The sequence below is a fragment of the Sus scrofa genome, chromosome 4 (genome assembly GCF_000003025.6).
Source record: "Sus scrofa isolate TJ Tabasco breed Duroc chromosome 4, Sscrofa11.1, whole genome shotgun sequence".
NCBI classification, from domain to species: Eukaryota; Metazoa; Chordata; class Mammalia; order Artiodactyla; family Suidae; genus Sus; species Sus scrofa.
The window spans coordinates 19,736,693-19,749,721 of record NC_010446.5 but is presented as its reverse complement, the minus strand read 5'-3'; the positions used below and the strand labels follow the sequence as shown (position 1 = coordinate 19,749,721).

The 13,029-nt window shown below is 38.6% G+C and overlaps 1 protein-coding gene across 17 annotated transcripts in view; it reads left to right on the top strand.

Annotated features, from left to right (window-relative positions):
• Positions 1–13,029, top strand: part of COLEC10 (collectin subfamily member 10) — a 450,751-nt gene that overhangs the window by 394,019 nt on the left and 43,703 nt on the right. For 14 of the 17 annotated variants that reach the window (XM_021090573.1, XM_021090569.1, XM_021090571.1 and 11 more), the window contains one exon: positions 5,684–5,765. Coding sequence is in view for 3 of the 17 variants with exons in the window: in XM_003361689.3 (XP_003361737.2) it covers positions 5,618–5,765 (148 nt within the window). In the remaining 14 variants the exon portion in view is untranslated. Of the gene's footprint in view, positions 1–5,449; positions 5,766–13,029 lie in introns of those variants that run through there. The other 3 variants (XM_013986942.2, XM_013986941.2, XM_003361689.3) reach the window with 2 other exon arrangements.

The following is a 13,029-nucleotide window of genomic DNA, read 5'->3' as shown; positions in this document are numbered from 1 at the left end:
GTGTACTAGGGTTCCTTTTTCTCCACACCCTCTCTAGCACTTCTTGTTTGTAGACTTTTGGATGATGGCCATTCTGGCTGGTGTAAGGTGGTACCTCAGAGTGGTTTTGATTTGCATTTCTCTAATAATGAGTGATGTTAAACATCTTTTCATGTGTTTCTCAGCCATCTGTATGTCTTCTTTGGAGAACTGTCTGTTGAGATCTTCTGCCCATTTTTTGATGGGCTTGTTTGTGTTTTTTTGGTATGGAGCTGCAGGAGTTGTTTATAAAATTTGGAGATTAATCCCTTGTCAGTCAATTCACTTGCAAAGATTTTCTCCCATTCTGTGGATTGTCTTTAAAAAAAATATATTTAGCATCCTTTGACAACTTCTTTCCATTTATTCAATCCTTTCTCTCCTTTTAAAATTTATGTCATTCATTTATTCCATGTTTACTGGGTTATAAAGGAACCTGTACAATGTTTTTAAACAACAGCAACAGTGTTATAATTTTCATCCATATACACCACCTCCTTTCAATCATTCACAGGTAGCGTTTCATTAACATTTGCTTCACATTATTTTTCCTTTCTTTGTCAACAAATTTCACAGTAAATTATTCTAGATCCTTTTGTCTCACCTACCGCATTCTTCAAGTTTAACTGCACTGTGGTTTAAACATTGTTTAGAACCCTTCAGATGAAATAGAGCGTGTTCTTAGATGCTGAGAGTAAGTAAGCAGGAGAGACATGGGTCAATGAAGGTAAGTGTTATTATTAGTTTTCTTATTACTGTGCCTGTTCAATAATGACTTTCCCTGGGATCATGAGACTCCTTGACACTCCTTTCCTCTCAACGTGATGAAATCTCTTCATTGCATGTTCTCTTTGATTCATAAGGTTCTATTTATAAAGTATTGACTTCTAAATCCCATGGCTTATGCTCAGCCTTCGTCTTATGTTTCCATGCATTAATTGGGACCGTTTGTACTTTTAGACTTTCTTGTTCTTTGGCTTCCATGGCATTTTGCTCCCTCTCTGATCTATTTGTTAACCCTTCTTTCACCTTTTAACCCCTGAATATAGACTCTCTTGGCATCCATAGTCTTGAACTTCTTTTCTCACTCAAAATTCTACTTGATAATCTCCATACTTATGGCTCTCAGATTGGAATCTTAAATTCTAGAGTTTCCCCTAGGATCAAGACCTGACTTCCAAAATGCCTGCCTGTAATATAAATCCTATTATTTCCATGACCCTTAAACTCACCCATCCTCATTATTTTCCCCTCAAAATTATTTTTTTTAATTCATAGCCAGGGTTTCTTAGTAGCAGTAGTGTTTTTCCCATCATCAAGATTGAAACTGAAAAGTGTTTTTTAGGATCGCATTTCTCGGTAAATCCTAGCTAAAAGCAGAGCATTCCTCTTCAGTCAATGAAAGTCCTTTTCTTTAAATAGCCATCTATTTATAAGCTCCCATATTTATCAGTGAGGAAAAACTTTAATTTCCAAGCCATATGAGAAAAAAATTCAATCCTGCAGAGCATAGTCTCCACAAGAATTGAGAGCACAATATGATTATGATATATGAATTATTTAAAACTTTTTCTCTTTATCTGTTGGTCTCAACATTCAGTTAGTTACCAAACCATATATATTCATCTTATCCAAGATAAAAAAAATGGAAACACAGATTGAGCTCTTAAGATGTTTATCATAGTGTTATAATATTAAAAATTTAAATTCCCAACAATAGAACATTACTGACTAAATCATGCCTTACATATAAAATATGTGATGAATAATCTGCACTAATTTAAATTTTTGTGTAACAGTCTATTCATTAATATAGGAAGGCATTTATATGCATTGTTGAGTTTTAGAAAAAAAAATATTGGAAAGAACAGGAATAGGACATCCCAAGGAAAAATACTAAAGACTGTTGCTTCAAACTGATACCAGTGAAATTGTAAAGAATGTATTTTTTTTGTGTTTACAGTGCTTGAAAAAGAATTGAAAAATGTGAAATAGATTTTGAATAGTCTAAATAACTGAGAGAATGCCTATTTTCAAAGAATCATTGAATTCATAAAGCACATTAAATATCAAGTCCAAACTCACTTATATGTCTTGTGACATTTGAAGTTGAGTGATATCCTCTATGTCATACATCTAGTTATGACAGATGTAGAATTCGAGGCTTCTCATGCCATTCTATTAATTCCCACTATGTTCCTGTCACCGTTAACATGAAAGATGCATCCACTTTGGACATTTTAAGTATGTGTGAAAATGAGTACACCTTCACAGCTTGAGAATATTCAGCCTTATGGAATCCAGGTAGCATTTTGAAGCAGAAATTTTAAGACATAATTTGTATTTGAATTTCTTGTATTCCCCTTTCAATGGGTAATTATTCATCAGAGTTCTCCAGAGAAACAGAACCCAACAAGATGTATCTAGATCTAGATCTATCTTTATGTAGCTCTCTCTAGAGATAGAAAGATTTATTATAAGGAACTGGCTTACATGATTATGGAAGAAAGATGAGAAGTTCCACAATCTGCCATCTGCAAACTGGAGGCCCAGGAAAGCCAGAGGCATAGTTTCAGCCCAAGCGCAAAGGCTTTGAGAATCAGGGGAGCCAAAGCGAAGTCTCAATCCCAGCCCAAAGACCCAAGAACCAGCACAAATGATGCTGTAAGTTCTGGTCCAAGTGCAGGCGAAAACCAGTTCCAGTTCAAGCACTCGAGCAGAGAGCAAATTCTCCCTTTCTTTGTCTTTTTGTTGTACTCAGACTTTCGAAGGATTGGATGAGGCCCTGTCACTCTGGGGAGGGCAATCTGCTCTATTCAGTCTACCAGTTCAAGTGCTGATCTCATCTGGAAACCTCCTCACTGACAAACCCCCAAATCAAGTTTAGCCAAGTATCTGGCACCCATGAACTAGTCAACATGGTGCATAAAATCAACAGTCAGAGTGACCTTGGGCACACTGCTTAACTTTTCTGAGCCTCAGGTACTTGAACTGCAAAACGAAAGAATCACAGTCTATTCCAAAGGACTGTTTTAAAGTCTAAATCAGATAAATGAGAGAGTAACCTTATCCTTGCACATAAGGACTGTTCAATTAATGCCAGTTCCTTTCTCTGTATAGCTTACAAAACAATCAATTTTGTCATAGTGTAAGCCTGTTGTTATGGGTTAAATTGTGTCTCCCCAGACCAAAAAAAAAAAAAAAAAAAAAAATGTTTAAGTCCTAACCCCAGTACTTCATAATGTATCTGTGTTTAGAGACAGGGTTGTTACAGAGGTAATTAAGTTAAAGTGAAGTCATTAGCGTGTGTCCTGATCCATTATAAATGGTATGCCTGTAAAAAGGGAATACATGCATTTGGACACAGACACACAGACACACAGGGAGAACTCTTATGAAGACGGGAGTTACGATGTCACAAGCCAAGGCACTGCCAAAAGCTCGGAGAAGGGCCTGGCACAGAGCCTTTCCTCATGCCTTCAAAGGAGGTGTGGCCCTGCCAATAAGTTGATCTCAGATTTCTTGCCTACAGAGTAGTGAGACAACAAATGTTTGTTGTTTAAGTCACTTTGTGGTACTTTTGTTACCGCAGCCCTAGGAAACAAACTCCCACTGTATTTCTTAGATTGACCATTACTAGTAGTGGCATCCCTTTTTTTCCCCTTATTTTTATTAAAATATAGTTGATTTAGGAGTTCCCATCATGGTGCAATGGTTAACGAATCCGACTAGGAACCATAAGGTTGTGGGTTCGATCCCTGCCCTTGCTCAGTGGGTTAATGATCCGACGTAGCGGTGAGCTGTGGTGTAGGTTGCAGACGTGGCTCAGATCCCACGTTGCTGTGGCTCTGGTGTAGGCCAGCATCTACAGCTCCGATTCAACCCCTAGCCTGGGAACCTCTATATACCGTGGGAGTGGCCCTAGAAAAGGCAAAAAGACAAAAAATATATATATACACACATAATTGATTTACATTGTTGTGCCAATTTCTTATGTATAGGAAAGTGACCCCATCATGTATATATCTACACATTCTTTTTCTCATGTTATCTTCCATCATGTTCTCTCCCAAGAGATTGGGTATAGTTCTCTGTGCTGTACAGTAGGACCTCATTGCTTATCCATTCTAAATGTAACGGTTTGCGTTTACTAACCCCAAACTTCCATTCCATCCTACTCCCTCTGCCCTCCGCCTTGGCAGTCACAAGTCTGTTCTCTGTGTCTGTGTGAGCCTGTTTCTGCTTTGTAGATAGCTTCATTTGTGCCATATTTTAGATTCCACATATAAGTGATATAATGTGGTATTTGCCTTTCTTACTTCAATTAGTATGAGAATCTCTAGTTGCATCCATGTTGCTGCAAATGGCATTATTTTGTTCTTTTTTATGACTCAGTAGTATTCCATTGTATATTTTATATATATACACCACATCTTCGAAATCTATTCATCTGTTGATGGACATTTAGGCTGCTTTCATGTCTCAGCTATTGTAAATAGTGCAGCATTGAACATAGGGGTGCATGTATCTTTCTGAATGAATATTTTGTCCATATATATGCTCAGGAGTGGGATTGCGGGATCATATGGTAGTTCTATATTTAGTTTTCTGAGGTACCTCATACTGTTTTCTATAGTGGTTGTACCAGAGATTTCTATCTCTGTATATACATCAGTAATTGAAGCTATATTATCTCTGTCTATATGAGGCCTGCTTTTTAGCAAATGTGATACTGCAAGTTTTTTCCTCCCCATTCAATCAAAAATTTCCTGAAAACACATCTTTAATAAAATCGTCCTGTTGTTTCATCATGCATTTGTACTTGTTACAATTTGTCAACCATTAACGTATCATGAGGCAATTGATGCCCCTTCCCCTTTTGGCCACATCTTTTAAGTAAAGCTTTCTCCACATTTCAGAATATATCTTTAAGATAGTGTACCAGAAGGCTAATTACTAGGGCAGGGCTATAAACATTTTTAATATTCTTGATTCTTATTGCCCAAGGGCTTTGCAGTGAAGTCATGTTCTTTCCTTTGGGGTTTAGTCCAAGACAAGTCTTGGTAGCAAGAGAAGGAAACAAGGTCATGGAGAGCAGTGAGAGGAGTATTAGTGTTCAGCTGCTACTAGCAGCTGGTAGTGAATATTTTCTTATGCCAAAGCTCAAAGTTTTGCATAGCAATTATACACTATGTAGGTTATTCGAGAAATCTCTGGCTTAATCTTTCTGGTACCCCAACATTCAAATGCAGTTTGAATAGTAAACCGTCCATTCATATATTGAGCCAGAGGTATCTCTATCCCCTCTGTTCTCTGGGATGTTTCTACTGACCTGTACACTTGAGTGTTTAGTTTTGAGATAAGTTTCAATAAACTGTTGTCACTTGAAAATAAACAGTCTGGACAATGTATGGTTCATTTGGAACACTGAGAAAATAAACAACCTAGGATATGCTTCCTTCCTGTCTTTATAGCCTTTTTTGGACTGAATGTGTGTTCCAGAGACGTCCCTGTCTTCCCCAAAGAAGAAAATTTTACTTAAAATAAAGCTGCTTATTTGACACTTCTGAGCAACCCTCTTTTGGGGAGAACCACAGCAATGGGTGGCTCTGGAGCTGGACCTCGAAGAAACCAGTTCATCCTCCTGGTGCTCTTTCTTTTGCAGATTCAGAGTCTGGGTCTGGACATCGACAGTCGTCCTACCGCTGAAGTCTGTGCCACACACACAATTTCACCAGGACCCAAAGGTGAGGAAAGAAAAATGAAATTTTCCTATTTAATAAGTATGCTCTCTTACTTCATCTCTCCACCCCACTCTAGCTCCCAGTGACTTTCTCTACTCCCCTCCCTAGAGTCCTCCCACTTGCCTTCTGTCTTGGAAGATCATTGTCTTGTTGCTTATTTAAAAATCTCCCTTGCTGTTAGGTAAGAGAATGTTGAGAGGGGGTGGAGCCCCAGGGCAGGGATGTGATGGAATCTGCCCAGGGCAGAGGGAATTCCTGCTTCCATGCTGCTCAAGCGGTGATACACAAGCAAGACATTGATCTTCAGGAGTTCTTTCCTTAAGGGCATCTCTATTCATGGGCTGTTTTTATTCCAGCTGCTTTCTTATATGGTGCTGATAAAGCTACCAGACAAAAGCTCAGTAAAGTAAAAATGAATTCTTTTATATATTTCATAAATTAATGGGCTCCTGGGTTCTGATGAAGAGGAAGTTTTTCATCTAGGATTGCAGGTAGTATAGAAATGAACATTTCTTTATTTGAAAGTGGAGACTTTAGGGCCAAGTGCCTTCAGCTAAAGGGTGAGAGAATACTGCAAACATTTTTTTCAAGGGGTGCCAAGGTCCAAATGTGCTTCGAGCAATGGGTTGGTAAAAAATGCTGCTGTTTTCCTGGTCTCAGCTCTGACCCTTTTGTTCTGAAAGTGGTCACTGCAGTACAAATTGGTGTTTCCTTATTAGTAATTCATGCTGTGTTTCTCCAAGCTAGAGGGTGGAAGAACCGCAACTGCTTAAAATTTAAGTAGAAAAAAAAGGGTCTTTAAAAAAAAAAAAAAAGAAAAAAAAAAAACAGAAATACATTGCCCCATACTTGTCAGTTATTTAAATGTGTATTGCTTAAAGTGCACTTTTCTTAATCAGTGAATTAATTTCCTCCTAAGATTGCAATCCAAGTTTTAACCTTTGATACCACAGAATAAATGCAGGGAGGAAAAATGAGACCTTAGGGCTTCCAAATAATTTCTTGGGTGAACAAATGAATAACACAAGGGCAAATGTGCAGAAAAGAAAGTTTTGGTTAGAAATAAAGTATTTACTTAAAACTATTACTGGACTTTCCATAGAATAGAGGAAACTATGATTATTCCTCGGGTTTCATGGGAATTGCTAAAAATGAAAGTTTTCTTTGTCTCTGCAAATGGGAGAATCCATTTAAGAGTAGAACTCTTTAATTTTTCTTGCGAACTACAGCTTTCGAACTCAGAGAAGGGACCAAGTGTTGTAAAATAATGTCCAGAATACAGTGCATTCCAATTAAACAATTCTGTTCATTCCAACTCATCCAACGTATATTGAATACCTATTAAGTGCTAAGCACTATTTCAGGCACAAGAGATTCATTAAATGATACACATAAGTATCATGAGCAATGGAGAGAGAAATAATTTAGGAGGGAGAGCAGAGAGCAATTCATTATTGTTGGATACCAGTGTGGGGTCCACCATGGGTCTTCTTCTTATCATTATTTTACTTAACATATACTTTCTCCCACCTCATTAGAAACTCTCTTAAGATTTAAAACAATAGAAACCTCTTTAACTCTCTTCCTGAGCCTGTGTAGAAATTACAAAATGATTACAAGGCAAAATGTGACCAAAGGAAAAGGTGAGTGTTCCTGGGGAGGAAAGACTAGGGAAAGAGTCCTCTGGAACCCTGAGTTCCCAAACTAAGTCTGTTACAGACACGGTATGATTTCTTCTTCCACGAGAGCCTGGGGACTTGGCATCAAATGGATTCTAAGTTGCCTTCTAATTTATTATTTAAGAGATTCCGAGATTCTGGAGTGTACTGAATACCAAGTCCCAGGCATCATATGGGATGCTAAAGCCTTCAAGCTAAGGAAAGACTTGTCCTAGAACTTGTACCTGCATTTCAAGCTGGTGTTAGATTACAAACTCTTGGGGTCAAGGCCCAGTTCCCTCATTTTCCTTCGCAAATTGCCTATATGTACAAAAGACGCATAGCATCAAGCTAATCATCACTGCCTTTCCTCTGCTCTATGCACTGTGCTAATCATTGTGGATATACCAAAGCAAGACTTTTTGTGTCTTCTCTCAAGATATAAACTGTCACTTACCCTACCTCATCCCTTCATGAACATGACTACAGCCCTCTCCACCCTTGACCAAGACAGACTTGTATATTTATCTCTACAAAAAACAAACAAACAAGAACAGCAAACTTGATGACTAAGTAAACATTTTAAATAAGTTTCTTAAGAGCAAGCAGTTCTGTATTTTTCTCCATGGCTAACCATCTTAATACCATATTTATCATCCTTGTGCTCAGAAACTTCTAGATACTCTGAGAAACAGACAATAAAAGAAGTTTTCCCTAAATTCATTTTGTAGACTTGAAATTAAATAAAAATATAGAGAGTTGTAAGTATAAAACCAACAATGCTAATTTGTCATATAATATGTTTTCTAATACAGAGACACCATTTTTTTTTATTGCACTATTTACCAAGCTTGACTTAATGGGAAAAAAAAGACATTGGATTCAATCTGCTTGATCTTCAGCATGGTATTACATCTCTTTATGATTTAGTTTATTTATTTGCAAAATGAGCTTCCTCATAGTCCTGTTTTAAGAATAATATCAGGTAATCAATGTAAACTTTAAGCTGTGTAGACATCATGAATAGATACTTAAAAATTCTATTTATCTTTCCTTTTTCCATCTATTTGTCTAAGTCTGTTGTGTAACAGTTTTGAGAATGATAATTGCTCCAGTTATCAAAAGATCTTTGTTGAAAGCCACTTTTATTTATCTTCCTATGCCTTAAATTTATTATTTTATGCTGCTTAGTAGGAAAAAAATTTTCCCCCATGTCAGTGGTTTCTTCAATTTATGTGAAATTCTGACCTCTAGTGGTTTTGCTTGAAAACAGCAATGACAAGAAATTTTAACAAGAAATATTAAAAAGTAAAACCAATGAATATTTGGGCAGTGCTTCACAATTTCCATGGAACTCTCAAATACATGATCTTGTATAATTTTCCCAATCTCCTTATTTGGTCGCAATTACTTTAAACTTAGAGCTAAAGAAGCAGTCTCAATGAAACTGGTGGGAGTTCCCAAGTTCTTCCATATGGATGTTGCACAGCCTTGCAGTTTAAATGTTACCCCTGACCTTCTGCCTCTGGGTCCACTCTCATTCAATGACATCTCCTAGTTTCTGTTAGAATCGTGTTTGAAAATACAACCTACTGACCCTTTTTTGATAAGAAATTGATAGGACACTGCCTGAGAACATGGAGTTTGTGTGACCTCAGAGCCCAACCCTGCGCTAGACCCCAAAACATGCTGAACGTGATAACCTTCCTCCTCTTTGATAATTAACCCAATTACTTCATCTGTTTGTTTGGAAATTAACACTATTTCACCCTCTTGCTTCTTTTGGCTTCTATTAGCTTTTCAGTTTCAGAGGTTTTTCTTTAATGATGTGTGTGTGTGTATGTTTAGGTTTGTGGCCTCAAAGATCCTTTGCAATCCATCTGGCTCTCTTAACTTCTCCTGTGTCAAACTGCTTTTCCACTTGAGCTTTACTTCAGACACCCTTGCTCTGTCTCCCATTCCTGACCCAGGATCTTTGCACTTGATCTTCCCTCTGTCTCACCCAGTCTTGCCCCAGATCTCCTCAAAGGGAGAGTTCTCATTCTGGTTTCAGCTCAAAAGCCATTTGCACAGTGGGGCCATGACTGACTACCCTCTCACTCTCTGTCATTGTCCCCAGGACACTTTATTCTTTTCACAGACTTACCGCTAAATGAAAATCTCCTTGTGCATTTTTATATTTACAGTCAGTCCTAGAAAGCAAGCTTCATGAAAGCAGGAACTCTGTTCATCTTGCTGAGTATGTTTTCCTACTGCCTGGAAGAGTTCTTGACACCTAGTGATTGCTCGGTAAATGTTTTTGAGTAAATAAATGAACCCAGATTCTCCAGGCTCCCTTGAGTATTCCTTGAAAACATCCTCCTAGTAGGTCCTGCAGTTCCCAAAATGTGTTGCAATGCTTCCAAGAAAACAACTGCTCTTCGAGGGGGCAGGGCACCATCATTGCACCATTTGTCAGTGGTCAAAGGACTTTCCCACCAGTGGCCACTGGTTTTCTGTCAGCACAGCAGTGCCACAGCTTCCCAGGTGGTCCTCTCTCTTCTTGGTCTGGCCACTGACTCAGTGCACTGCACTCAGCAAGGAAGGCTTTCTGAGGGCATTGCAGCTCCTACAAGTAACCAGCAGGATTCTTCCATGCAAGTGGCCTGTGGTGAACTCATGGGACCGAGAAGGGCTCTCCCTCCTTCGGCATGCTGTAATGACAACCTCAGTCATTTTGGTGGGAGCAGTAATATTAAAACATTGAATAGATGCCATTGGCCAGGTGCCATGTGAGTGCTATAGAGCCACTTGAACTATCTTAATAGACTTTGAGAAAGAAGACATTGTAATTCTCATCTGACAGATGAAAAAACTGAGGTTCAGAACTATGAAGTCACTAGCCTAGGGCCACACAGCTGGAATGTGACAGGTTGAAATTCAATCCACACCTCCTTGGACTCCATGCTCCAATCAGAGTGCTAACCCGTCTAATCAGCTGGAGTGGCCCCCAAGTGATGTTAACTGCAACACAGAATTCTACAGGGCAGAATGAAATAGCCACTTTAGTTTTGCTTAAAGGTCCTTTGGGTCCTTATGGAATTCATGCATGGATGGACCTGGGCGCACGTCTGAGCCTCAGACACAGGAGGAACACGTGGCTTTGTCATGATGAAAACCTCATCTTCTGGGATAATTTCTTTCTCAGAAAACCCCTTACCTGTAGGATATGGGCGTCAATCAGGCCACTCAGTACTGTTTTGAACATGGCTCTGAATCCCAGCAATTGACACACTTGAGTTACCTCCCAGGAGTCTTCTCAGCCTCCAAACAGATGGCCAAGATGCCCAGCAATAGTATCTGGATCATCTTTACCCTCAAATCACACTTAACCTGTAAAGTAATTGTCAGAGCCCAGTTATTTTTACATGTGTGAAAACTGAAGCCCAGAGAGGGAAAATAACTTGTTCGAGGTCACACAGCTGCTTATTGGTGGCAGGGCAAAAACTAGAACTCATCTTCCAGATTCCTAAGCCAGTCGATGTTCCATTCTGCCATGTTATATCATTGTCCTCACGTTTTATCATTCTCATTAGGCATGAAATGATCCTTCCTTGGTTTTTATAAATTAACATTAGAAGAGGAGGTCAGTGTATAAACATGATACAGAATTGTTTTAGCTCGGTCACCTTCATGTAAATTAAGCTGCCGATTTCTTTCTGGTGACTTTCTCAGGGAGGTTAAGCAAGTAGGTATTTTCCCCAAATCTTTAGATTAATTGTATTAATTCACTGGATTCTTTCATTAAGAGCTTTAATATGTGTGTTACATGTAAGGACAGACAAAATTTTAAGTGGCTTTGCTTTTGCAACTTTATATTCCAGCGTGTGGGTGTTTTAAGCCGTTTTTTCCTCTCCTTCTCCTTTTGAATAGATGCCAAGAAAACATTTCAAGGTTAGGTCATGAGGGGAAACATAAAACTCCAGGCAATCAAAGTGTGGGCAAAGATGAGTCAGGAGGTGCTGAATGATAATAATTTTAAAAATTAGTTTGTTTCATTTAATAAAGATATATCCTTGGAGTTCCCTTTGTGGTGCAGTGGAAATGAATCCAACTAGTATCTGTGAGGACGCGGGTCCGATCCCTGCTCTCGCTCAGTGGGTTGGGGATACAGCATTGCAGTGAGTTCTGGTATAGGTCATAGACGCAGCTCAGATCCCGCATTGCTGTAGCTGTGGCATAGGCTGGCAGCTGCAGCTCCGATTCTACCCCTAGTCTGAAAACTTCCATATGCCATGGGTGCAGCCCTAAAAGAGGAAAAAAAAAATGTATCCTATACCCACGCTGTTTCTCCCCCCAACTCTCTTGCATAATACTTTGGCTATATATCAAAATATATAATCTTTATCCTCCTCTTGAAAATCTGATATTTACAAGTATAGTAACCTAAGGCTCAGAAAAGGTCAAGAGACTTGCCTTCAGCCAGTTGGATGGGAAGTTAGAAGGGATTTGAATTCAGATCTTATTTGCACTCTTGGTGGTTTTTGTTGTTTGTTTGTTTTCACAGCATCACTAAAAAGGAAAAAAGTTCCAGTGACCCAAATAGCATCTAAGACAGTGATCTGGGAAGAGCAATGGAAGGGTACATTACTTAACATTCATGTTCTAATTTCCATTTCAGTTTTCACAATTGATGAATTAGATTTTAGATTTTATTACAGACTCTTATCATCCATAAGTAAATGAAAATATTTTTTAAATTTCTCCCCTCTTACCCCTCCAACTTGGAAAGGAGTTTTAGTCAATAGCGCTGAAAGACGTGTGTTTCATTTAAGTACTTAACTTTGGGAAAGGATAGAAGTAAGAATTTACTAGGGATTGCAGTAATAGGTACTTGCATGTTGATAAATATCATGGTTTTAGAGATAGAATATATGGTTTTGAATTTGAGCTCTGCCATTTACCTGTCCATGTGATCTTAAGCCTCAATGTGCTCATTTTTAAAATGCAGGTAATGATGTTTCTCAAATGCTTGATTTAAAATTAAAACATGTTTAGCATACAGCTTAGTTTTTTTTTTTTTATTAGATTGTATTGCTATTACTGGTCTCCATAAGCCTCCTCTCTCCCCACATCCCTAAACAAATGCTCACAGGTTGTCACTTTGGCTCTAAAACCAGAAACCAATCAGGGAAATGCACCACCTTCTGCTCCTTTCTGCCGTTTCCTGCCTGTTTTCTTCTCGCTGAAAAGCCAACATTTATTCATCGAAGCTCACAAACTTGGGACCGCCCTTTCTTTTCACTAATGTTGCCTTCTTTCTGTAGTTCTTCAATGAACCTGGTGCTTCTTATCAGTTAAATAGGAGTAATAATAGTGTAAAGACCCGCTAAGGATATAATAAGAGCGAATAAATTAAGGCACACAAAGTCAAGCCTATTTTTATATCAGTAACATGGGTGGATAGTGGTATGACTATTTCATAGGCTTGTGATGAGAAGTGGGTTAAGCCACACAAAGCACTTAGTACCATCGATGACACATTGTCAAGGACTCTTTAAGTATTAGAAAACCTTAGCAAAACCCAAGGAAGAACAAGAATGTCCTTCCTGTTTCTTCTCCCCCTCTCT